Source organism: Culex pipiens, chromosome 3 (assembly GCF_016801865.2).
Source record: "Culex pipiens pallens isolate TS chromosome 3, TS_CPP_V2, whole genome shotgun sequence".
Lineage (NCBI taxonomy): Eukaryota > Metazoa > Arthropoda > Insecta > Diptera > Culicidae > Culex > Culex pipiens.
The window spans coordinates 116,939,553-116,966,149 of record NC_068939.1 but is presented as its reverse complement, the minus strand read 5'-3'; the positions used below and the strand labels follow the sequence as shown (position 1 = coordinate 116,966,149).

The following is a 26,597-nucleotide window of genomic DNA, read 5'->3' as shown; positions in this document are numbered from 1 at the left end:
ACAGTTGGTGTCAAACCATCGGGGTTTGAAGAATCGATCAGAACATCTTTTCCTTTAATCCAATCTCAATTGAGGTCATACAGTCTCGTTGTCGATATTGAAGAGATTTTCGAGAGCGGGAAATATCAAATTATAAAACGAAAAATCAAAGCATGCTTCTTGAAGGGACTGAATCAATTATTGACAGCTGGAGCATTATTGATATCGAACAGATCGACAGCCATTTAGTCAACTGTATTACATTAATGTCTACATTTATACAACATTTGTTGAAAAATGGTTCCTATGTGATTATGCAATCCGCAAATTACTCTTTTCCTCACACCTAGAAATTAAACAATCTCAATCTCCACCGTGTTATGCAATTTACTCCGCCGTCTCCAGCGTCCCCCCTTTTCCCACCACCACTGAAGCGTCATATCCATTTTGTTCCCATTTGACTGTTCTATCAATTCTTTCCATCTGTTGTCTCGCTCGCTCGTTTGTTCGCTCTCCTCTTCGATGTCACTCCATCTGCCAATAAAAAATAAAAATAAAAACAATAACATCACCAAATTGCTGCTGCCCGTGCTCTGTGACGTCACACCTAACCATCACCGTGACCGTCTCAAGCTGTGTAACTGTGTTTGTTTCATTCGGAACCGTGTTTTTTTTCTCTCTCTCTTTCTTTCTTTTTTCTCTCTCTCTCTTGTTATTTGCTCTCCTCTTCCACACGTTCGCACACGCGATCACACACGTGCTGTGCTCTCACTCTGTCCTGCGTGAACTACGATGTGCGTGTGCCTTACCGTCTTACCCGTCATGTGTGCATCCCGACAACGGCAACAATTTGGAAACAATTGATGAAAAAAAACGAAAACTGCCATGTGTTTGTGACATTGTCAACCTGAAAACAACAAATCAAAAAATCTTCCTCGTGATTGTGTGATGCCGCTGATAAATTTTGTACCGTTTTGTAAACCACGTTTTTCTAACTGTATTTGTTACTCTTCTTTTTTTTCTCTTCTCTTGTTCGACTTTGCTCTAATTGCGTTACAAACTCTCGTTCTGTCTCGTTCGTTCTCTGTTTGTTTGTTATGTTTTCTCGTTTTTTTTTCATGATTGCGCTAAATGAAACGTGCTTCATCATCATCTGGCGATTTTTTAAATTTCTTTTTTTCGCCACTGTATTCAATTTTCGTGTCCATCTCATGTTTTGTGAAAATCTGTCTCTGTGTGTGTGTGGCACGATGACACGTTAAAAAAAACGCTAATCGGCCCTCTTCCTTCAATGGGTGATTAATCGACACTTGTACCTACGGCTAATCGGGTGTCATAAATTGCACGCTTTACAACGCGCCGTGTGACTGTAACGGAAATGCCCTCCGATGGCGATTTTGTAACGCACACATTCACACGCACTTGACAATCGCCCACGCTCGCGCTTACACCGTTTTATTGTGTGCGATCGTTGAATGTGCTTTTTCCTGTCCGATTGTGCGTGATTGTGTCTATTGTGTGTGAATCGGTGTGTGCGCGTGTTTGAATGGACTTCCGGCTCCACATGTGGCACATTCTGATAAATTGAAAAATCTACGCTCCCTTGCGGCGCAAAAAATCTATCACACACACACACAATCACACGGCACAAACGCGCCGCTGGGTTGTCCCATTGTAATTAATACACGTTGGGACCGGCTGTGGGCTCACTCACACCCTCCCTCTTTCCGAACCTGATAACGCGAAATGAATAAAAATTGATGATAAAACCGAAAAACCGTACGTCGGAACACGAAATAAATTTCGGACTGCTCCTGACGGCCTCGAACATCATAAATAAATTTATCATCTCCCCCCGAAACGCTATCTTTGCACCACATGTACGTGTGTGTGTGTGCTGTCCCGTTTCACCCCCGACAACCACTTCCCATCGTGACGACGCTTATTAATATCACATTCGCTTACCCGTGCGCCATTTTATTGCTGTCACGTCATAAAATTGACGCCGCCAATGGGCAACATGGTTGCCAACCCCCTGCTCCTGTCACTCCCACCACCACTTGTAAAATGCAATAAAAACTTCTTATCGCGCGTGTGTGCATCTACTTTGCGCGCACCAACGAACACAAACAAATGGGGCATCTTTTTTTGCGACGTGCGTAATGACCTTCTGTTTTTGCTGCTGCTGCTGCCGCTCTCAAAAAAATGATGACGAATCAACTTTTGCGACGTGTGATTAAAAAATCGCTCAACTACTGTTATCTCATGATGTATCATTTTTGCTCCTCACCTTTCTTCTTCTCTCTCTCTCTCTCTTCTCGTTCTATTGGAATGCATCCCGTTGGTGTTATCCCGTTTCCCAACCCTTGTTTTTATGTGTCACTGTCGTTATCACCACCACCACCACTTTTTTCCCGCTATACCACGTGGGGTTCATCATCATCATTTGGATACATCAGCATGGGACCGGATCCACTGTGGTGAGTGTATCAGAGAGAGAGTGTGACTGTGAGTGGTTGAGTGAAAGGATGGTTGTGATTTTTGCTAATGCAAGCGGAAAATTTCAATATAGAGTTATGCAAGAGTTTACCGACGTTTTCGATCGATGAGGAACATATTACATTAGTAATCAGGACCTTCTCCTTGATATCGATCTGATCTACAATTGAAAACATTACATAAACACGGTAAAAGTGGTTGAACTTGACACACCACGTGCTTCCATGGATTTGTTTGCATTGTTAAGATTAAGAGGAGACGCATGGTAATTCACATGACTCGGTTAACTTCTCTTATAATATATGCGTTAAGACGGATTTCATCAATTCTTTTTCGTACGCAACCTATTTTAGGAATTTAAAACAACTTTTTTGACCGCATTAGTTTGAGAAAATATCTCAGCATCTTCAAATGATTGATACAAAAAAGAATCATTTCTAGAGTTTTTTAAAGGATCAATAAACAAATTTTTCATTTTTTGCTTTTTAAGTGTTTTGAAACCGTCTTAATGAAACCGCCTCAATCAAAATGCAAACTACGGATATCAAACTTAAGAGAAGAGGTTTTGACTTATCGATGTTTTGATTTTCTATTTGCGAGGTTTTGATTTGAATGGGAGTGTCATTTATTCAACAGTTTGGACTTACAAAATGTGATCAAAAGAACGCTGTTTGAACAAGTGGTTGCAAAAATAACTGTGTTAACATTAAAAGTACACGCACAGAAATGTCTCTAAAATGTAAAGAGATATTTTTCCATAGCAAATACTATACTTTTCATTTTTCTTGAAAGTTGTGTAAAACAGAACAGAAAATAAATGAGTAATAAATAAAAAAAAATATATATATACAGCAATTCCTCACGAAAACAGCATGGAAAAAAACAAAAGTGCTCGGATCGGGCTCAAAATTTTTCTGGGGGTTCCCTGGCCGAAATAATTAGACCCGTATTTTTTTGTTTGGCCATTAGGGTGACCTACGCCGTGTTAGGGTGGTCTGAAAAATGGCCATTTTCGTCGATTTACACAAAAACCACTTTTTTCGAAAAATCATAACTCCTCGCCATTTTAACCGATTTCAATTGTCTTATACGCAAATGAAAGGTGATAAGTTGGCCTTTAAAATAAAAACAGTAAGAAGCTTTAAAAATCTTGCCTAACATATGAAAAGGGCGTATGAAACTTTAAAATGCCGTTTTGACGTTGTCTGGACCAAAGAGCCTATGTCTGGAAATATTTGTATCGGATTCTCCGGACATTTTTACATAACATACTAAAAAATGGGAGGAGTTCATTAACCCGGGCATGGTCTTCGGGTCTATAGGACCCAGTAGCACTATAAAAGTGATTGTAACTTTTGACCAAAAACACCTAGAGATCTGAAATTTTCTGACTTTGTGTAACTTACTAAGACACACATTCTGGCCAAAAATGAACTTCCGGTGGACACCGGAAGTGCCCACCAAAAAAAACTGACACCAATGGTATTCCGGGTCTATAGGACCCAGAAATGTTTTCGGCTGCCAAAATTCGAGATTGTAACCGATTTTGAATGTATTGACCGCAAATGAAAGGCTAGAATGTCTACTTTCTGAATCCGACCGGCAGAACCGGTTTTGGACACCGTGGCCACCGGGAACCTGCTATAACCGAAAAAGTCCTTTTTGAGGCCCCTACTTTGAGGACCTGTATCTCCGAAACGATTACACTTAGAAGGTTGCTTCAGGTTGCATTCGACAGATAATAACCTGAATTTTAAGCCCCAGAAAAAATAATTGGTCCATAGTGGCCACCGGTTCCGGTAACCCGGAACTTCCGGAAAACTTGATTTTTGCAGTTTTTGACATAAAACCGTCACACGGACCAGTCTCTTGAAACGGATTACTTTGCAAATCATTGCAGAAGGATACTACATACTACCCCTGACTGTTTGGTATCGGTTCTGGCCAACTGTGGCCAATCCGGAACCGGTTCCAGGGTACCACTAAAACGGTTCCAATAATTGTCAACCTAGAAACCCGTCATGTTGCATATCAAACTTCATGAAATTACATGTTATGACCATCTGAGGTAATGCCGATGTCCTCTGACCCATCCTGGTCACTCCGGAACCGGTTACCGGTGGCCACTTGGGGACACTATCGGAATATGCAATGAACCCTATCATCCGACATATCAAACTTCATGAAATTGCAAGTTATGACCATCTGAGGTCATGCTAATGTCCCCTGACCCAACCTGGACACTCCGGAACCAGTTACCGGTGGCCACTGATGGACACTATCGGAATGTGCAATGAACCCTATCATCCGACGTATCAAACTTCATGAAATTGAAAGTTATGACCATCTGAGGTCATGCCGATGTCCCCTGACCAAACCTTGTCACTCCGGAACCGGTTACCGGTGGCCACTGAGGGACACTATCGGAATGTGCAATGAACCCTATCATCCGACGTATCAAACTTCATGAAATTGAAAGTTATGACCATCTGAGGTCATGCCGATGTCCTCTGACCCATCCTGGTCACTCCGGAACCGGTTACCGGTGGCCACTGAGGGACACTATCGGAATGTGCAATGAACCCTATCATCCGACGTATCAAACTTCATGAAATTGAAAGTTATGACCATCTGAGGTCATGCCGATGTCCCCTGACCAAACCTTGTCACTCCGGAACCGGTTACCGGTGGCCACTGAGGGACACTATCGGAATGTGCAATGAACCCTATCATCCGACGTATAAAAATTTATGAAATTGAAAGTTATGACCATCTGAAGTCATACCGATGTCTCCTGACCCATCCTGGTCACTCCGGAACCGTTTACCGGTGGCCACTGAGGGACACTATCGGAATGTGCAATGAACCCTATCATCCGACGTATCAAACTTCATGAAATTGAAAGTTATGACCATCTGAGGTCATGCCGATGTCCCCTGACCAAACCTTGTCACTCCGGAACCGGTTACCGGTGGCCACTGAGGGACACTATCGGAATGTGCAATGAACCCTATCATCCGACGTATAAAACTTCATGAAATTGAAAGTTATGACCATCTGAGGTCATGCCGATGTCCTCTGACCAAACCTTGTCACTCCGGAACCGGTTACCGGTGGCCACTGAGGGACACTATCGGAATGTGCAATGAACCCTATCATCCGACGTATCAAACTTCATGAAATTGAAAGTTATGACCATCTGAGGTCATGTCGATGTCCCCTGACCAAACCTTGTCACTCCGGAACCGGTTACCGGTGGCCACTGAGGGACACTATCGGAATGTGCAATGAACCCTATCATCCGACGTATAAAACTTCATGAAATTGAAAGTTATGACCATCTGAGGTCATGCCGATGTCCTCTGACCCATCCTGGTCACTCCGGAACCGGTAACCGGTGGCCACTGATGGACACTATCGGAATGTGCAATGAACCCTATCATCCGACGTATCAAACTTCATGAAATTGAAAGTTATGACCATCTGAGGTCATGCCGATGTCCCCTGACCAAACCTTGTCACTCCGGAACCGGTTACCGGTGGCCACTGAGGGACACTATTGGAATGTGCAATGAACCCTATCATCCGACGTATCAAACTTCATGAAATTGAAAGTTATGACCATCTGAGGTCATGCCAATGTCTCCTGACAATTAGTACAGCTAATTTTTTGAAAATTAGGATAAAAATATTCCAGAACTCTTCATGTTTCAAACAAAATAAAAATTCAGAGAAATTTATTTCTTCAAAAAAATATTTGCCCGATATATTTTTGACTTTTTCAAAAATAAAACCGAAAAAATGGCAAGGAAATACACATATTTCACAGGCAATTTAAAAATAATTTTAAACATTAAACTTTGTTAAAAGTGCCCTAGATTTGTTTTGGTTATTAGCAAAAACGTTCAAAACAAAGAATTTCTATTGCATCCTGATTGGGTCAGATGACATCGGCATGATCTCAGATGGTCATAACTTTCAATTTCATGAAGTTTGATACGTCGGATGATAGGGTTCATTGCACATTCCGATAGTGTCCATCAGTGGCCACCGGTAACCGGTTCCGGAGTGACAAGGTTTGGTCAGGGGACATCGGCATGACCTCAGATGGTCATAACTTTCAATTTCATGAAGTTTGATACGTCGGATGATAGGGTTCATTGCACATTCCGATAGTGTCCATCAGTGGCCACCGGTAACCGGTTCCGGAGTGACCAGGATGGGTCAGAGGACATCGGCATGACCTCAGATGGTCATAACTTTCAATTTCATGAAGTTTGATACGTCGGATGATAGGGTTCATTGCATATTCCGATAGTGTCCCTCAGTGGCCACTGGTAACCGGTTCCGGAGTGACCAGGTTGGGTCAAAGGACATCGGCATGATCTCAGATGGTCATAACATTCAATTTCATGAAGTTTGATACGTCGGATGATAGGGTTCATTGCATATTCCGATAGTGTCCCCAAGCGGCCACCGGTAACCGGTTCCGGAGTGACAAGGTTTGGTCAGGGGACATCGGCATGACCTCAGATGGTCATAACTTGCAATTTCATGAAGTTTGATACGTCGGATGATAGGGTTCATTGCACATTCCGATAGTGTCCATCAGTGGCCACCGGTAACCGGTTCCGGAGTGACCAGGATGGGTCAGAGGACATCGGCATGACCTCAGATGGTCATAACTTTCAATTTCATGAAGTTTTATACGTCGGATGATAGGGTTCATTGCACATTCCGATAGTGTCCCTCAGTGGCCACCGGTAACCGGTTCCGGAGTGACAAGGTTTGGTCAGGGGACATCGGCATGACCTCAGATGGTCATAACTAAGGCTACCAACTCTTGCTGAGCAAAAATCCGTACACTTTGCAGATATGACACCATGGTATAACAAAAACTGTCAATGAATTATTTAGATAAATTAAATATATTTAATAAATTTGAGAATTAAAAATATAAAACTGTGTCGTTTTTACAGCTAACAAATTTCACAAAATGCTATCAGAGTGCTTATGACTTGCACGTTTAAAGTATTCATAAAATAAACCGTAATTTGAATCAAATCATTATGTTCTTCAATTCTTTTTTGTTAAACGTTTAAAAGTTTACGAAATGTCAAGTTTGCTTTTACGAATAATATCGTTATTAGTGTTTTCTCGAACACTTTTCCAGAGTTTTTTTCATTGAAAAGGTCCTATAACATGTGAAACACAACAGTTTATAGGACCTTATAAAAAAACTCTAGATTTGTTAATTCAAATGTTCAAATGTTTTTACAAGTTTTAGAAAGCCTTTGGAAATGGATAAATATATTTAGTAAGGAATTTCTAAAAGAACAATTCTAGAGTTTTTTTTAAAGGTCTTATCAACATATGAAAGACAATAGTTCAAAACTCTAGAATTATTGATAATCAAGTTTGAATTGAGGAAACCCCGGAAAACTCTCCCTTTTTAAATCAAACTCACAGCAAATTTATAATTTCTGGTTAACAAAAGCTTCGACCAAATCAAAAAAGGAATTCAATGATTAAAAAGTTGTAAAAATTCCGTACAAATCCGTATTATGCGTAAAATTCCCTACAAAAATTCCGGCCTGTTAAAAATCCGCGAAGAGGTTCGAAAATCCGTATGGTAAGGAAAAAATCCGTGCAGTTGGTAGCCTTAGTCATAACTTGCAATTTCATGAAGTTTGATACGTCGGATGATAGGGTTCATTGCACATTCCGATAGTATCCCTCAGTGGCCACCGGAAGCCGGTTCCGGAGTGACCAGGTTGGGTCAGGAGACATCGGCATGACCTCAGATGGTAATAACTTGCAATTTCATGAAGTTTGATACGTAGGTTGATAGGGTTCATTGCATATTCCGATAGTGTCCCTCAGTGGCCACTGGTAACCGGTTCCGGAGTGACCAGGTTGGGTCAAAGGACATTGGCATGATCTCAGATGGTCATAACTTTCAATTTCATGAATTTTGATACGTCGGATGATAGGGTTCATTGCATATTCCGATAGTGTCCCCAAGTGGCCACCGGTAACCGGTTCCGGAGTGACAAGGTTTGGTCAGGGGACATCGGCATGACCTCAGATGGTCATAACTTTCAATTTCATGAAGTTTGATACGTCGGATGATAGGGTTCATTGCACATTCCGATAGTGTCCCTCAGTGGCCACCGGTAACCGGTTCCGGAGTGATCAGGTTAGGTCAGGGGACATCGGCATGACCTCAGATGGTCATAACTTTCAATTTCATGAAGTTTGATACGTCGGATGATAGGGTTCATTGCATATTTCGATAGTGTCCCCAAGTGGCCACCGGTAACCGGTTCCGGAGTGACCAGGATGGGTCAGAGGACATCGGCATTACCTCAGATGGTCATAACATGTAATTTCATGAAGTTTGATATGCAACATGACGGGTTTCTAGCGTGACAATTATTGGAACCGTTTTAGTGGTACCCTGGAACCGGTTCCGGATTGGCCACAGTTGGCCAGAACCGATACCAAACAGTCAGGGGTAGTATGTAGTATCCTTCTGCAATGATTTGCAAAGTAATCCGTTTCAAGAGACTGGTCCGTGTGACGGTTTTATGTCAAAAACTGCAAAAATCAAGTTTTCCGGAAGTTCCGGGTTACCGGAACCGGTGGCCACTATGGACCAATTATTTTTTCTGGGGCTTAAAATTCAGGTTATTATCTGTCGAATGCAACCTGAAGCAACCTTCTAAGTGTAATCGTTTCGGAGATACAGGTCCTCAAAGTAGGGGCCTCAAAAAGGACTTTTTCGGTTATAGCAGGTTCCCGGTGGCCACGGTGTCCAAAACCGGTTCTGCCGGTCGGATTCAGAAAGTAGACATTCTAGCCTTTCATTTGCGGTCAATACATTCAAAATCGGTTACAATCTCGAATTTTGGCAGCCGAAAACATTTCTGGGTCCTATAGACCCGGAATACCATTCGTGTATGTAGAAAACGAAGACCATGGCCAGGTTAACAGGATTCCGAGATATGATTTTTTGAAAATAAAATCCGTGTTTTTTGACGCGCCGCGCGCAAAAACCGGAGAATGACGAAATTGGCAAAAAATCAACTTTTTTCACTAAAACTGCGATAACTTTAAAATTTCAGCGATGACCTATAGATGTTTGGGCACCAAAATTTTCGTAAAAAAAAGCAAGCAACTGGTAGGACCTGTTCATGATCGTGCCACTCGTGTCAATGCCCGCTCTTCGAATGATGCCCTCAAGGACGATGTTGAACAGCGCACAGGATAAGCCATCACCTTGCCGCAGCCCTCGGCGTGATCCAAAGGGTTCCGCTAAATCCCCCGAAACACGCACGTGACACATCACACCATCCAAGGTAGCCTTGATCAGCCGAGTCAGTTTATCCGGGAATCCGTTCTCGTGCATAATCTGCCATAGCTGCTCGCGGTCGACTGTATCATAGGCTGCCTTGAAGTCGATGAAGATGTGATGTGTGGGCACGTTGTACTCACGACATTTCTCGAGGCCTTATCAGGGCTGCGCTACCTAGTCTCGGGGTGGAGAACCACCTAAGGGCTACCGAGACCTAGCCCCGGTTTTCTCACGCTACCGTAACGGGGCTTTTATCTCGAAGCCTAACGGTCTTCATATCCGGAAGAGGACGTCCTGCGTTCGTGCGTGTATGCGCTTCACTTTACAGCACAGAATTTTTCACAACAGCACAATAAAATAACTTTTATTTTATTTTAGCAAAAAAAAGTTAAAAACTTTTCTCGTTTCCTTTTTTTCTAAAACCGCACTCTCAGCACACCGCGCGCGGTTTCGTATAGTGTGTGTATACGCACTCGACACAACAGCACTGCCACAGGCCTTTTTGCTACACCACACTTCTTGCTTTGTTCTGCCTGTTTATCCCGCGACGACGACGATGGATGGCAAAAATAATTTCACTTTTGTTGCCCGGCCGTCGATTGCGGGTCAACTATAACGCACTATGCCGGTTCGCGAAGCACTCCGGCGTTAATTGATAACACTCACGGTCGCGGCGGAACGGTAATTCGGCGGTTCTAAGGACACTTTCACGGAGCCGTACCAAGGTGCAAACTTCAACGCGCGACGCACTCACACACAAAAAAAGAAAAGTTGTAGGAAATTTAATTCTCTACAACTTTGTCAAATGGTGCAAGAAGGTCCGAGTTGAACCTGATTAGTTATTAGCAATGCGATGTTAAAAAATGGTTTATACACACGGAGAGACCGGCCAGGGCAAATCTAAGAAAATCTTGGTTAATTTAACTAAAAGTATGGGTTATTTTTTTTAAACATCCTTTTTTCAACAATCGATTGTTGTTTTTGTTAACCCGAAATTGCTGACCACCAATAGCTAAAAGTAACTAAAAAAAAAGTTTTTTTTTTCATAAAATTATTTTTATTAGGTCCTTTTCGGTACTGGGACCTGGTTAGGACCGAGTCGGCTTTTGTAATTACATTTGACTTAATAATTACAGAGGATCTTGTGTGTAAATGTTTGTGGGAGGGGAGCAGATTACCCGCGGCCTACTCGGGGTTAGTAGGGAAGGGATTGATGTTAAAGACAAGGCGTGGGATGGGAAGGGGGATTGTGTAGGGGTCTTGGTTGGCTCTGCTGGCCTTTGCTTGTGTCCTCAGCCGCAACTCGGTGTCCAGCTGCTGGGGCGTTCTTGCTTTGCTTCCGGTGCAATCCAGAAACGACGGCTTTGTGTGAAGGCGAGTTATACTAACTGAAGGAAAACTAACTGAAGGAAAACTAACTGGAAGAAAACTAAATGGATATTTTGGAATCTACGAGGAACTGATAGATCGGATAGAGAACATCAAGGTCTAGTTGAGATAACGCGTCTCGCATCGGGATTTCTGGTGGTCTTCCTCGGGCCCTGAGGGTATCTTTCAACTTAATTCTGTGAGCCTGGTGATCTGGACACGCCCATACGAGATGGTCGATGTCCTGATAACCCTGCCCACAGTCGCATAAGTTTGTATCACTCATGTTGATACGGTAAAGATGAGCCTTGGACGAGTAATGGTTCGACATAAGGCGGGACATCGTTCTGATGAATCCACGCGTCAAGTCCATTCCCTTGAACCAGGCTTTTCTTTGCACCTTAGGTCGTATGGAATACATCCAACGTCCCTTGGCGTCGTCGTCCCATTGTTTTTGCCAATCCAGGAGCGCACGCTGCCTCGGCAAACCGTAGCATTCTTGTAGGCTAATTGGCCTTTCAAAAATGTCTCCACTCTCAGCACCCTTCTTGGCGAGCAAGTCCGCTTTCTCATTACCCGGAATCGAGCAATGAGCGCGGACCCACACCACCGTGATGCTGAAGGACTGAGCCGCCAGGTTGTTTAAAGTCTTGCGTATTTCCGTGAGGAAAAACGCAGACTCCCTGGTCGGCTTCAGAGACCGGATAGCCTCAACAGAGCTAAAGCTATCGGTGAAGATGAAGTAGTGGTCAGGTGGCATGGTCTCGATGATTCGCAGTGGGCAGTAAACCGCGGCTAACTCTGCGACGTAAACCGAACTCGGGTCCTTCAGCTTAAAGAACAGCTGATAAGATTCATGATAAACACCGAAGCCCGTACAGCCGTCGAGCTTGGAGCCATCGGTGAAGAATCTGTTGTTTGGAGGAACATGGTTGTACTTTGATGCGAAGATCGACGGTACAACTCCCCGCAGAAGATGGTTTGGGATACCGCGAGTATCGGCTTTCATGGACGTGTCGAAGCCAATCAGGGTGCTGTTGGTTAACGGAGGCGTGCGCTGTACCGTTGTGCTCGGGCTCCACTCCCACGATGACATAAAGTCATAGTATAGAAGCATGCGCCGAGACTCAACGTGAAGGTTCAGCAACGTTTCAAAGTTGTCAATTACCAGTTTATTCCTGTAATCACACCGGATCAGGAACCGGTAAGACAGTTCGTAGTAACGAGTTCGCAGAGGCAATACTCCCGCCAAGACCTCGAGGGTCATGTTGTGAGTTGAGTGCATGCATCCCAAGACAATGCGAAGACTTCGGTACTGTATCCGCTGGAGAACCAACAAGCGTGATTTCGCAGCTGACTGGAAGCAGAAACTGCCATATTCCAGCACCGAGAGTATCGTTGTCTTGTACAGTCGAAGCAGGTCAGAAGGATGAGCACCCCACCGGTTGCCAGAGACACTGCGCAGAAAATTAGTTCTTTGCAGGCACTTTTGCTTCAGGTAGTTAATGTGCTTCCCCCATGTTCCCTTTTGATCGAAGATGGTACCCATGTACATGAAGTGGTCCGACTGCTCGATAGTCTTTCCCGAGAGAGAAAGATTGAGCTGCGGCGGTTCATGCTTCCCCGTAAAAACGACCAGTTCCGTCTTCGCCGGAGAGAATTCAATACCCTTTTCAACTGCCCAATGGGCCAAGTTGTTCAGGGTATCTTGCAAGGGTTCTAGCAGATCGACTTCCTTCTTGGCAGCGATTGAAACCACTGCGTCATCTGCGTACTGTATAAGGGTGCAGTCTCCGGTCAAGCAATCATCGATGTCGCTGACGTAGAAGTTATACATGGATGGGCTAAGGCGTGAGCCTTGTGCCAAACCCATGTAACTTATCCGGGTGATTGCCAGATCACCTTGCACAAAGTGCATGTGTTTTTCTGACAACAGGTTGATGAGGAAGTTGCAAAAAAAAAAAAAAAAAAAAAAAATAAAAAAAAAAAAAAAAAAAAAAAAAAAAAAAAAAAAAAAAAAAAGTTAGAATTGCAATTTTTGTTGGTTAAATGACCGAAAAAAAATCTAGCAGTCGACTGCTAGAATAACAAACAGGTTTTTAAATTAATACTGAATTTTAGTTATTTTAACGGAATATTGGCAGTAAAGAGTACGTTTTTGTTAAAATTTACGAAAGTAGAATCAACAATTTTAATTGTTAAAATTTTTGGGCACAGTCTCTCCGTGCAGTATGTAAAAAAAGTATAAACACCCCTTGGGCACTATGCACATTTTGTGATGAAACATGTAAACAATTTAAAGTTTGACAGAAGCCTCGTATACGTTTTGTTCAGAAACTCATGCCGAACATTTTTCTATAAAAAGCTCATGAAAAGATGATTTCCATAAAAAGTTATATAACAAATCAAAAAAGGTGCAAAAAAAGTTTGTACACTTTTCAAAAAATTCACATAAATAAAATTATTTGTTGACAAATCACCATAAATCCAGTCTCCCTACAGAAATCCTTGACTGATTTAAAAAATAACTTGGATATAAATATAAAGTTTACTAATTACTTAGTATAAAAGTTTATATAACTCTGGAAATTCTATATAAAACTTATCTAAACTTAATTTTGCAAATTTTTTATTTAACTATGTGTCAATATATTACAATAGAATTGCTAACGATCTGGAGTGGGTATAACACCGTATTGGGGTTCTTTGTAACGCTAGAATAGATTTTTCGTTGGAATTTCGTACCAACCCGGAATTACGTCGTCGGAAAATCCACCGGCATTCGACCGGCCACTGTTCACAAGCCAAACTATGTGGCATCGGAAAGGGCATGAAATTTCCGATCTTTTGATACCCATACATCTAGGTTTTCTATAAAACCCACGTTTTTAAATACCTTGGGAAAAACGTTGTTATGGTTTCGTTTGAGCAATCTGCCAAAAATGTATGGACTTTCGTAATTTTTGTTCTCGTGGATCAAACTTACTTTTTGCCCAGGACGTATCAAACTTCTTGATTTTGGATGGGGACTTGAGTTATACACTCCTCTCTTAGAAACATGAGGTTTGATATGTCGCAAGAGTGGTTTCAGGAATTTGCCAAATATAATCTTCAGATGTGGCCACCGGAGAACCTGGGAACCGGTCACCGGATTCTAGGATTGTTTTGCGTGACTACTCATGGTAGAAGAAAGCTTATCAGTTCACAATTGGATAAATCTGACACTTTTTCCAAAAATCCGGATCTTCCGGTGACCTGTACGTCCGTGCAGTGCGATTTTTCATCGCATTATTGTTCCTGGTGCAAAAACGAAGCTTTTGGTGAATAGCAATCGAAGGTTTGCGCGAAATCATGTTGCGGTAATTGTTTTGGGCCCTTTTTCCCACTGTGCAGCGGTTGATGCATTGAATCAAGGTTTTTTTTTTGCAGATTTCGTAACGTAAACAATAAAAATTAACAGTACGATGGCTCTGTGCCCTCTTATGCTAACTAGATAGGAAAACCAGCAAACTCAGAACAAGAGAGCACACACGCAGAAATATAAGGCATATTTGAATCAACAAAACGTTTTGTTGATTTGAAAATCAAGATTTTTGTTAAATCAACGCTAAACGTCAAAGCAACTTTTTCAAAACAACAATAGATTTTTGTGGAATTGAGAAAATCAAGGTTTTTTTCAACGCAAAATCGGCGTTGATTATATTCAACAAAAAAATTGTTGAATCAAACCTCGTACAGGCTGATTCTACAAAATATTTTCTGCGTGCAGAGGCATCATGTGCTGGATGCTGTGATAAAGGAAATAAACGAAAACACAATACAAATTTGGAGAGTCGGATGGTTCTACAAGTTATAATAATATTTCTCAATTAGTGAAAGTTTGTTGGAAAAGTTTTCAAAACATAATTCTGCTTGTTTTGACAAGTTTGCAAATAAATTCTTCCTTCACATTATGGTGTTTGTTTACTTACGCGTCGAATTTGTTGATTTGATAAACCAACACTGTGTGAACATTAGATTTCAATTTAAGGGTCGATTTTACTGCACTCTACTGCCCATGTTCGCATAAATGTCCCATATGCAAAAACAGCAAACTGAGAAAAACGCAAACAAGTTTGTCCCACACATAAGGCTACGTGTTAAGTTTTCACGAAAAAACTGGATTTCCTCCCGATTTCAAGAACAAAGTACTGGATGTTATAGGCTCTTTTGAAAGAGCACACGATTTTGAACCAAACTGCATCAATAACTCAAAAGTGACGAAAATGCATATGGGACAATTATGCGATCATGGGCAGTCTACCACTTTACTACAAAAAGCTTGTTGAGTCCCACCAATCAACTCGGAGATGAGAATGACAACTGTTATTTCTCGGCTACCCCTTACAATAGAATTTCTGCCAGAGTAGTAGAGAACTACGCTGCAAACAGTGAGGAATTTTGCTAGATTTTCTGCTGTCGAATATTTTTTCCAGTAATTTGTGAAAACAAACCAGCAGAACTATGTTGCTTGATTTGATTTTGCTCAGCCGCTGGTTTCAGTGGAAAATTTCGCTGGTTTAGTGAATTTTTCGCAAATATCAGCTAAATTTAACCAGCTTAATTAGGCGATGGATCCCCTTTTCATGTAGGCTTTTATGGCAAACCGAGCCACGTAGCCTAGTGGTAACGCTTCCGTCTCGTAAGCGGTAGATCGGGGTTCAAATCCCGGCTCGGACCAACACAACTGGTGATCTTTTCCCTTCAGGATTCGATTGCTTAGTAAAGGAAAGGTTGTGTATCGTCACAAACTGGACTTTATCAAGACACCTTAGGAAGACAACCTATGGAATGTTAATATTAACCTTAACATGGCAGTGCGTGGCCGAATGGTTACGCTGTCCGCTTTGTAAGCGGATGATTCTGGGTTCGATTCCCATCTAGTCCAACCTTCCATCGGATGAGGAAGTAAAATGTCGGTCCCGGCCTTGGTTGTTAGGCCGTTAAGTCATTCCAGGTGTAGGAGTCGTCTCTATGCCATAAGTACAAACAACACACCAAACCAAGCCTACTCCGGTGGAATCGCTGGCGGCGGTTGGACTCGCCATCCAAAGGTCGTCAGTTCAAACACTGGGGTGGAAGGTTCCTTGGAGTAGAAAGAGGTTTGGGTGCTCTCCCCATTCAAGCCTTCGGACTCCTAGGTTCGAGCAGAAACTTGCAATAGAGACCACAAAAGACCCGGGGGTCGTTAATGTGGATGGTTTGATTTTTTTGATGTTAACATTAAGTTGATTAATAAACTGTCACTGAATCCGCTTTGTAAATGCCGGCCCCGATACTCTTCACAGGTGTTCCCCTCAGAAACAGGGGAAGATTCACTTTTTATGGCAAATAAGATGGAATTTTCCGGGACAGCTAGTCTAAAACAAAGTATTTAATATTTTTTGATTTTTTTAGCGGTAATTCTGCCTCGTTTATATTGATTTTTTTAAATGTTTGAGACGGAAATATCGATGGATATTGCTTAGTCGAAATTTAACTTTCCAGTTAATTTGCTTCCTGCACAAGCCATAGTTCACTCCCTAGCGACGGCCCTTTAGCTGTGCAACCCTTCAACAAGCTGCATCACCCCTCAAAGCTTAAAGCCTATTCCGCAAATTTCAAACAATCACCATGAAATTGACAACTCAAACCTTGCGAACCTTTTGAGCCCCACCGAAATAACGACATAACTACTCCGCAAGCTTCCCCCTCAGAGACGGAATCCCATTTCCGGTTCCAGCCCATGAACCACGCGAGTTACACGAAATTTGCCCAAGTCGACCCAAACTGCCATAATAGTTGTTATTACCGGGGGTGCTTAGACAGGTGAACCTCCAGGTTCGCTTTGTGGGCGACTATATGAACAAACAAACAAGACTCGGTTTAATTATTTATCTTTAATTTTACTGCACTTGGCAACAGCTTTTCCCGAAGGGGTTGGGGGAGGTGACTTTCTTGACGTCGTCGTCGGTGGCTCAGAGTTTCTTCTGGCAATTTGCTCCTTTCACTCCCTCGCAACCTAAGTACACATTAAAAGGCTTCCCCTGTTTCGAGCGTGCCCTCTCATCCATCAACATTTTAATTGAAGTTGCTGAAAATTTCCGCCCAAAACCCTACTCCCACCAACCGTCGAATCTGTCGCTTCCGGTCCCTAAAGTGGTTGGGGATCCTGAAGGAAGTGAGGAGCCAGGGAAAGCGCTCATAAACGATGCCTCAATTTGCGAAGTGGAAACATTCATGAAACAGTAAATTTTGAATTAAATTGCTTGGGTTGCCAAAGTTTGCGCAAAGTTTGCCGAAGCTTTGGCCTAGGATGATGATGGTGAGAGGCTTTTGCTTTCCTTTCGGGAAGGGAGGGTTGTCCCAAAGGACTTTGGAAACACCCACTCCCACACATGACAGGGGTCGTGCACAGTTACATACTGATAAAACAACATACACACGTAAACAGAACACGTATCAAGTTTGAGTCAGGATGAATCCTGTGGGATGCGGTGGGGTGTTCATGAAATTTTTGAAGTTATCTGTTGCATTTTTTAGTTATTTGCTTGAACATCTTTTTTATCAAGCAAGAGTCACCAAGTTAACCTTTTCATAAAAAAAACTATTGATAACTTTTGATTAAAACTATTTTCAAACGTTTAAATCCTGCCAAAATAAACTTGTTGAACACCCTAAAAACCGCTCTCACTCATGACAGGGGGAGAAATTTTCACCGGAAGTGTTTGCGTATGTGAACACGCCAACTCAATTGAGGATTGAAACTTGTATCATTCCGGACGATGGCCTTCGGGATTTCTCGTAGGGAGAAGGTACTTTTCACTCACTCACTGCCTACCCACCACTGGCTGCTGGCGGATTGTTTAATTTTGTGGAAAAGATTGGCTTTCCATTAGGAACTTTTTGATAAGTTTTGCGGGTTGCGAGTGGGGTTTCATGACTTACAGTGTGGGGGGAAATGAGTGAAAAGCTTAAATTGTTACATTTTGCGCGCGTCCAGAAATAGGGAATGGCATTTTAAGGATTTCTTGAATTTTCGTGAATTTTTATAGAGATTTAAAATAAATTAATTGTACCTAGGAAAATGTACATGCAACAGTCTGACAAAAAATCAACTGTACAGAAAAGTTCTTTTTACTTAATTCAGGAATTTTTTTTACCAGGTATGATCCAAAGGGGGTAGGTTTAAGACTGGGGTACCCAACGTCCTCTTTTTTATACGACCCGTGATGGCTCTAGAAAATTATCAGGGTTAGTGAAATTTCACGATTTCGCGGACAGCGTAAAATCCGTGAAATCAGGCTTTTTCCGCGAAATCCCGTGAAATTTTATGTTTGTGTGAAACTGTAACAATTTTTCTCAAAATATTTTATCAAACTCAAATAGGAATAAAAATAATCTTAAGAACTACTGTAGAATTAAGCGAGTAAATACCCTCGTTCAATTACTAATATAGGGTTAGTGAATTTTGATTTTGTGGACGATGTGAAGTTCTTGAAATTTATAAATTTTCTATAATCTTTTTTCAGATAAGATCATAATAAATATTTCAACCATAAAGACTTTTTATGTAAATTTAACTAGTTTTCAATTATAAAGCTTGAAATGAACCATTTTAAGAATTGTTCAGATTATGCAGTTTTTTTTAGACTAACTAAATTTAGTAATATTTTCATTCGCTGTAGTAAACCTTTTAATACTTTTTTATTTGAAAGGTATAATTTCAAAAGAAATTAAAAGAATCAAGCTTTGTTTTATTCAAAATAAAATTAAGAGTACCGTCAATGGGGGTGACATTGGGTCTGGGGGGTGAGATTGGGTCAAAGTGATTTTTTACGGATTTTACCATTTCTCAGATTCTTCTCAAGTGAAACTGAATTCTGTTCAAAGGGTTGTGTAGGGGACATCTTAAGATGACTTCGCTGAAAAAATCTATTTCCTAGAACAAATCCTGTCATTATAGCAGCTGTCTAAAGTTGAGGTACATTTTTTGCCAAAAATTACCTCTCGAAAAATCATTTTTCTAATATTTTTGTTGGAATTGCTCGAAAACTACCCAAATGTTTGAAAATCTCCACTTCAAACATTGTAGCATGTCAATACGATGCCCTCGAACAAGAAACACTGTTGGATGACTTGTTTTTACCATATCGTTGTATTTGAGCATCATTTTAGTTTCATTTGACCCAATGTCACCCCCTCTAAGGGGTGAGATTGGGTCAATTTTCAAACTATTGGCATTTAAGGTAGTGTTCATCAAAATCCACCATATTTTGGGAAAATGTTAGTAAACTATCTAAGAACAAATCTACGTTGAAAGATTTTCGATGTTATTTAAATTGTTTTTGTTATTAAGAAATAACGAGAGATGTATCGTTTGTTGACCCATAGTCACCCCCACTGACGGTATTTTTTATCTTTCAAATCACCTTCTAAAAACATTGCAGATTTTTTTCTGAGTCCTGTTTAATTTTAAAGATATTTGATTGTTAGGGTGGATGATTCCCGTGAAATTGTTTGATATTTAGGTGGATTTTGATATTTAGGTGGAATTTGGGTGGATGATTCCCGTGAAAGTTAAAAAATACCATCTTTTTTTGTTTTCTTTTCTAATTTGGAATAAAAATTTCGATCTCGTTACAAATTATATTATTTTTGTCTATTGATTTTAAATTTAGTATTTGAAAAGAGAGATGAAAATCTTAAAAATTATTTTGAATTGGCTTAATGTCGCAGAAAATTCAAATCGTTTTACTCATTTTGGCTGGAAAAGATTATAAAAACTTGCTTCGATATGAAATTTAATAAAATGTAAACTGATAAAACGTCAAATATTAAAAAAGCAGTTCAATAAATGAGATGAAAAATGATGCCCTACATTTTGTTTCAAAATATAAGTAGAGTCCATCCATCAACCAGGTGGAAACTTTTTTGAAAATTAAGAGATTTTTTTGTGTCACGTTCAAATTAAGTGAAGATTTTTTTTGTTTATTTAAGAATAATATATAATGAAGCATAAAAAGTAGTTTCTGTGATTTAAACATAAGATTTCCAGAGTTATTTTAACATTTTTCACGTTCCGCGAAATTTGCGTGAAATGTGGTGTTTTGAAATTGAGGTCCCCGTGAAATTTGCTATTTTCGAGCGTGAAAAATCACTAATCCTAAAAATTATCCAAACTCTTGCCCTTAATGACAAAATCACCATTAGCTTTTTTTGGGTTGATTATTTAAAACTGAACTTCCATGATATTTAAGTAGTTTTTAATAAGTTTATTTTGCAGAGAATAACACAGTTTGAATGGTTTTTTTTTCTAGTTTGCTAATAATTTTTAGTGATTCAATAAATTTTTTAGTGATTCAATTTTAGCGGGACAAAACAAATATAAAAAATTAAACTACAAGCAAATCATTATGTTCAATTATCGATTTTATATGATTTTTTGAACATTGGCCGATCTGTAAACTGTTCCGAATATGAGGGATGACTGTACACACAATCTTAAATTGTGCTGAATAATCCATTTGGAAATTATCAAGAAAAACAATGAAACCAATTTCCGACTCATTTTCCAATCTCTTTCAATTAATTAGCCCCCTGCTAGCTCAATAATGGAATTTTTGCTCCTGAAACCGCAAAATGTGATTAAATGGCATGGTTTGAGCTTTTTTCAACTCTCTTAGCTCATTATTCGTGATTGCGGTGAACGAGTTTTTTTTGTTCCTTCTCTTAACATATCATAAATCGTGCGGGGGCGGCCACCACAATGGGGAAAGCTGATGAAAGTAGAATGCTAATGAATGCAAAACCACAAGTTTGCGGTTTTTTGCCGAAAGCTAATTGGTATACACACAAACAGCTACGAAAGACACCTGTGGAGGGAGAAACTCATGCATGATTGAGTGTGTGTATGTATGTGAGCATTTTCGTTTTATTTGTTTGTTTTCACATCATTGTTTTATATTTGTTATTGTTTTAAGATGATGATGAAGTGATTTTGATACGTTTTATCGCGGACTAAGTTCCATCAAAACTGAATCTTTTATTCTCTTTTACATCTATCTATGAAACACTCGAACACACTCGGTATTGGTTTTGGTACACTGTTCGTCACACACAAAATAAAAACAACTTAAAAAATGGCGCCAAAAAACACACGCACACACCGACACACCCTTAACGGCGACACAGGAGTAGCACCTCAACTGCAGCAGCGGCTTTCGCAATCGCTACCTCAGCTTCCAGCAACCCAAGGGATGAGCCCCCCGAAGTGGAAGCTAGGAACCGGAAAGAATCTGTTGTCAGTTCGCCGGCCACGATGCGCGTCCTGAACGTGCTGCGGCACTGGGTGTCCAAGCACTTCCAGGACTTTGAGCAGGATGCAGCTTTGCGCTCGCAGACGATAGCCTTCCTGGACGACATCACCTGCAGTCCGAACCTATTGCCAACCGAGCATCGAGCTGCATCCCAACTGCTGCGACTGCTGTGCCGCGACGACATCGACAGCGGGAAGCACCACCTGGACATGCTGCTGAGGCCACCGCAGGTAAAACCGTCCAAAAGAAATAAAACCCCCCGGGACTACAGGACCTTCTTCTTCTACCCAAATTGGATACTCGGAATCAAGCTGATCGTTTAAAAATTCATTTAAACATATTTTCCATCCCATGTTGCTGTAAGATATTAAAACTTCTATTATTTAAACCACTTCCCCGAATGACAGACGCCAAGCAAGGAGAGCATCGAGACGCTGTCCGCGCTGGAGATCGCTGAGCAAATGACGTACCTGGATCACCAGATCTTCCTGGCCATACGGAGCGAGTAAGTAAAACTCCTAAAACTAGAAGTTGATGTTCTGAAATTAACCGTTTCAGAGATCTGATATCAGGGTCAAGTCGTTATCAGTCGTTATTTGGTCGATCCCAGACATTCTCAATATGATTTTAAATGCAGGAAAATGAATATCAATTTGTTTTCAGTTAAGCAATTCTCTACCAAAACCGGAAATGGATTTTATTTGTATTTTTTGATTTGGCTCAAACTTTGTGGGGGCCTTTCCTATGACCAACTAAGTTATTTTGTGTTATTGGTTCACCCATACAAGTCTCCATACAATTGTGGCAGCTGTCCATACAAAAATGGTATGTAAATATTCAAACAGCTGTAACTTTTGAGTGAACTTTCTGATCAATTTGGTGTCTTCGGCAAAGTTGTAGGTATTGTTGAGGACTTTTGAGAAAAAAATAGGTACACGGAAAAAAAAATTTGCAGATTTTTTTATCAACTTTTTTTTCACTAAAACTCAATTTCCCAAAATATGTATTTTTTGATTTTCGAGATTTTTTGATATGTTTTTGGGGATAAAAATCCGCAACTTTTGAGCCATAGAGAAACATGGTCAAAAAATCTGCCGCCGAGTTATGATTTTTTGAAAAAAATGTGATTTTTGGAAAAAATCGATGTTTTATGCAAAAACAAGTTTGACATTATTTTTTAATGCAAAATTGAATTTGCAATCGAAAAGTACTTCACAGATTTTTTGATAAAGGGCTCCGTTTTCAAGATATAGCCACCGAAAGTTTGATTTTAGCGAAATATTTGCAGTTTTTCAATTTTTAAAAATAGTGACCATGAGTGACCATTTCTAAAAATATTTTTTTTGGAAAGTTCAGAAAATTTGCTATAAAATTGTCTAAGAGACATTGAAGATTGGACCTCTGGTTGCTGAGATACAGCGGCTTAAAGAAAAAGAAACACGAAAATTGAAGTTTTCTAAGTCTCACCCAAACAGCCCACCATTTTCTAATGGCGATATCTCAGCAATTAATGGTCCGATTTTCAATGTTAATACATGAAACATTCGTGAAATTTTCCGATCTTTTCGAAAAAAATATTTTGAAAATTTTAAAATCAAGACTAACATTTTAAAAGGGCCGAATATTGAATATTACGCCCATTTAAAATGCCAGTCCAGATTTAAAAATTTTCAAAATATTTTTTTCGAAAAGATCGGAAAATTTCACGAATGTTTCATGTGTTATCATTGAAAATCCGACCATTAATTGCTGAGATATCGTCATTAGTAAATGGTGGGCTGTTTGGGTGAGACTTAGAAAACTTCAATTTTCGTGTTTCTTTTTCTTTAAGCAGCTGTATCTCAGCAACCAGAGGTCCAATCTTCAATGTCTCTTAGACAATTTTATAGCAAATTTTCTGAACTTTTCAAAAAAAATATTTTTGGAAATGGTCACTCATGATCACTATTTTTAAAAATTGACAAACTGCAAATATTTCGCTAAAATCAAACTTTCGGTGGCTATATCTTGAAAACGGAGCCCTTAATCAAAAAATCTGTGAAGTACTTTTCGATTGCAAATTCAATTTTTATTAAAAAATAATGTCAAACTTGTTTTTGCATGAAACTTCGATTTTTTCCAAAAATCACAACTTTTTCAAAAAATCATATTTCGGCGGCAGATGTTTTGACCATGTTTTTCTATGGCTCAAAAGTTGCGGATTTTTTTCCCCTTAAACATATCAAAAAATCTCGAAAATCAAAAAATACGTATTTTGGGAAATTGAGTTTTAGTAAAAAAAAAGTTGATAAAAAAAATCTGCAAATTTTTTTTCCGTGTACCTATTTTTTTCTCAAAAGTCCTCAACAATACCTACAACTTTGCCGAAGACACCAAATTGATCAGAAAATTCACTCAAAAGTTACAGCTGTTTGAATATTTACATACCATTTTTGTATGGACAGCTGCCAAAATTGTATGGAGACTTGTATGGGTGAACCAATGACGCAAAATAGCTTATTTGGTCATAGGGAAGGCCCCCACAAAGTTTGAGTCAAATCAAAAAATACAAAAAATAAAAATGGTCAAAATCGGCCGATTTCGTAGAGAGTTGCTCAGTTGATAAGACTCCTAATTCCATTAAAATATGGAAAAAATTGAAAAAAAAATTTATGATTTTTCGGACCGATTTTAAAGGGCGAGGCCAAAATAAACTTAAAAAATATATTTGTAACGGCCTAATGTCAAATAACAACTTTGGTCAAAATCGCTACTGTCTGATTTTGAAAATGTTTTTTTATTCTGCTACATTCAAGTCTACCTCAAATAATGTCAAAATAGAGAAATTATGTATTTGATTTGATTTGATTTGATTTGATTTTATTTGATTTGATTTGATTTGATTTGATTTGATTTGATTTGATTTGATTTGATTTGATTTGATTTGATTTGATTTGATTTGATTTGATTTGATTTGATTTGATTTGATTTGATTTGATTTGATTTGATTTGATTTGATTTGATTTGATTTGATTTGATTTGATTTGATTTGATTTGATTTGATTTGATTTGATTTGATTTGATTTGATTTGATTTGATTTGATTTGATTTGATTTGATTTGATTTGATTTGATTTGATTTGATTTGATTTGATTTGATTTGATTTGATTTGATTTGATTTGATTTGATTTGATTTGATTTGATTTGATTTGATTTGATTTGATTTGATTTGATTTGATTTGATTTGATTTGATTTGATTTGATTTGATTTGATTTGATTTGATTTGATTTGATTTGATTTGATTTGATTTGATTTGATTTGATTTGATTTGATTTGATTTGATTTGATTTGATTTGATTTGATTTGATTTGATTTGATTTGATTTGATTTGATTTGATTTGATTTGATTTGATTTGATTTGATTTGATTTGATTTGATTTGATTTGATTTGATTTGATTTGATTTGATTTGATTTGATTTGATTTGATTTGATTTGATTTGATTTGATTTGATTTGATTTGATTTGATTTGATTTTATTTGATTTGATTTGATTTGATTTGATTTGATTTGATTTGATTTGATTTGATTTGATTTGATTTGATTTGATTTGATTTGATTTGATTTGATTTGATTTGATTTGATTTGATTTGATTTGATTTGATTTGATTTGATTTGATTTGATTTGATTTGATTTGATTTGTTTTGATTTGATTTGATTTGATTTGATTTGATTTGATTTGATTTGATTTGATTTGATTTGATTTGATTTGATTTGATTTGATTTGATTTGATTTGATTTGATTTGATTTGATTTGATTTGATTTGATTTGATTTGATTTGATTTGAGTTGATTTGATTTGATTTGATTTGATTTGATTTGATTTGATTTGATTTGATTTGATTTGATTTGATTTGATTTGATTTGATTTGATTTGATTTGATTTGATTTGATTTGATTTGATTTGATTTGATTTGATTTGATTTGATTTGATTTGATTTGAATTGATTTGATTTGATTTGATTTGATTTGATTTGATTTGATTTGATTTGATTTGATTTGATTTGATTTGATTTGATTTGATTTGATTTGATTTGATTTGATTTGATTTGATTTGATTTGATTTGATTTGATTTGATTTGATTTGATTTGATTTGATTTGATTTGATTTGATTTGATTTGATTTGATTTGATTTGATTTGATTTGATTTGATTTGATTTGATTTGATTTGATTTGATTTGATTTGATTTGATTTGATTTGATTTGATTTGATTTGATTTGATTTGATTTGATTTGATTTGATTTGATTTGATTTGATTTGATTTGATTTGATTTGATTTGATTTGATTTGATTTGATATGATTTGATTTGATTTGATTTGATTTGATTTGATTTGATTTGATTTGATTTGATTTGATTTGATTTGATTTGATTTGATTTGATTTGATTTGATTTGAATTGATTTGATTTGATTTGATTTGATTTGATTTGATTTGATTTGATTTGATTTGATTTGATTTGATTTGATTTGATTTGATTTGATTTGTTTTGATTTGATTTGATTTGATTTGATTTGATTTGATTTGATTTGATTTGATTTGATTTGATTTGATTTGATTTGATTTGATTTGATTTGATTTGATTTGATTTGATTTGATTTGATTTGATTTGATTTGATTTGATTTGATTTGATTTGATTTGATTTGTTTTGATTTGATTTGATTTGATTTGATTTGATTTGATTTGATTTGATTTGATTTGATTTGATTTGATTTGATTTGATTTGATTTGATTTGATTTGATTTGATTTGATTTGATTTGATTTGATTTGATTTGATTTGTTTTGATTTGATTTGATTTGATTTGATTTGATTTGATTTGATTTGATTTGATTTGATTTGATTTGATTTGATTTGATTTGATTTGATTTGATTTGATTTGATTTGATTTGATTTGATTTGATTTGATTTGATTTGATTTGATTTGATTTGATTTGATTTGATTTGATTTGATTTGATTTGATTTGATTTGATTTGATTTGATTTGATTTGATTTGATTTGATTTGATTTGATTTGA

General features: G+C 38.4%; 1 protein-coding gene and 1 long non-coding RNA gene across 9 annotated transcripts in view; one reads left to right on the top strand and one right to left on the bottom strand.

The window, feature by feature from the left end:
- The window catches only part of LOC120425707 (ras-specific guanine nucleotide-releasing factor 2-like), a 420,283-nt gene that overhangs the window by 150,867 nt on the left and 242,819 nt on the right, over positions 1 to 26,597 (top strand). For 5 of the 8 annotated variants that reach the window (XM_052709837.1, XM_052709833.1, XM_052709832.1 and 2 more), the window contains 3 exons: positions 2,439 to 2,459; positions 21,416 to 21,770; positions 21,948 to 22,045. In XM_052709837.1, the coding sequence (XP_052565797.1) occupies positions 2,439 to 2,459; positions 21,416 to 21,770; positions 21,948 to 22,045 (474 nt within the window). The remainder of the gene's footprint in view (positions 1 to 2,438; positions 2,460 to 21,415; positions 21,771 to 21,947; positions 22,046 to 26,597) is intronic. The other 3 variants (XM_052709838.1, XM_052709839.1, XM_052709836.1) reach the window with 1 other exon arrangement.
- LOC120425709 (uncharacterized) lies at positions 6,270 to 8,376 on the bottom strand. Its single transcript, XR_005606577.2, has 2 exons — positions 7,291 to 8,376; positions 6,270 to 6,438 (listed from the first exon to the last, which is right to left on the bottom strand). It is a non-coding gene; the product is annotated as an uncharacterized LOC120425709 (long non-coding RNA).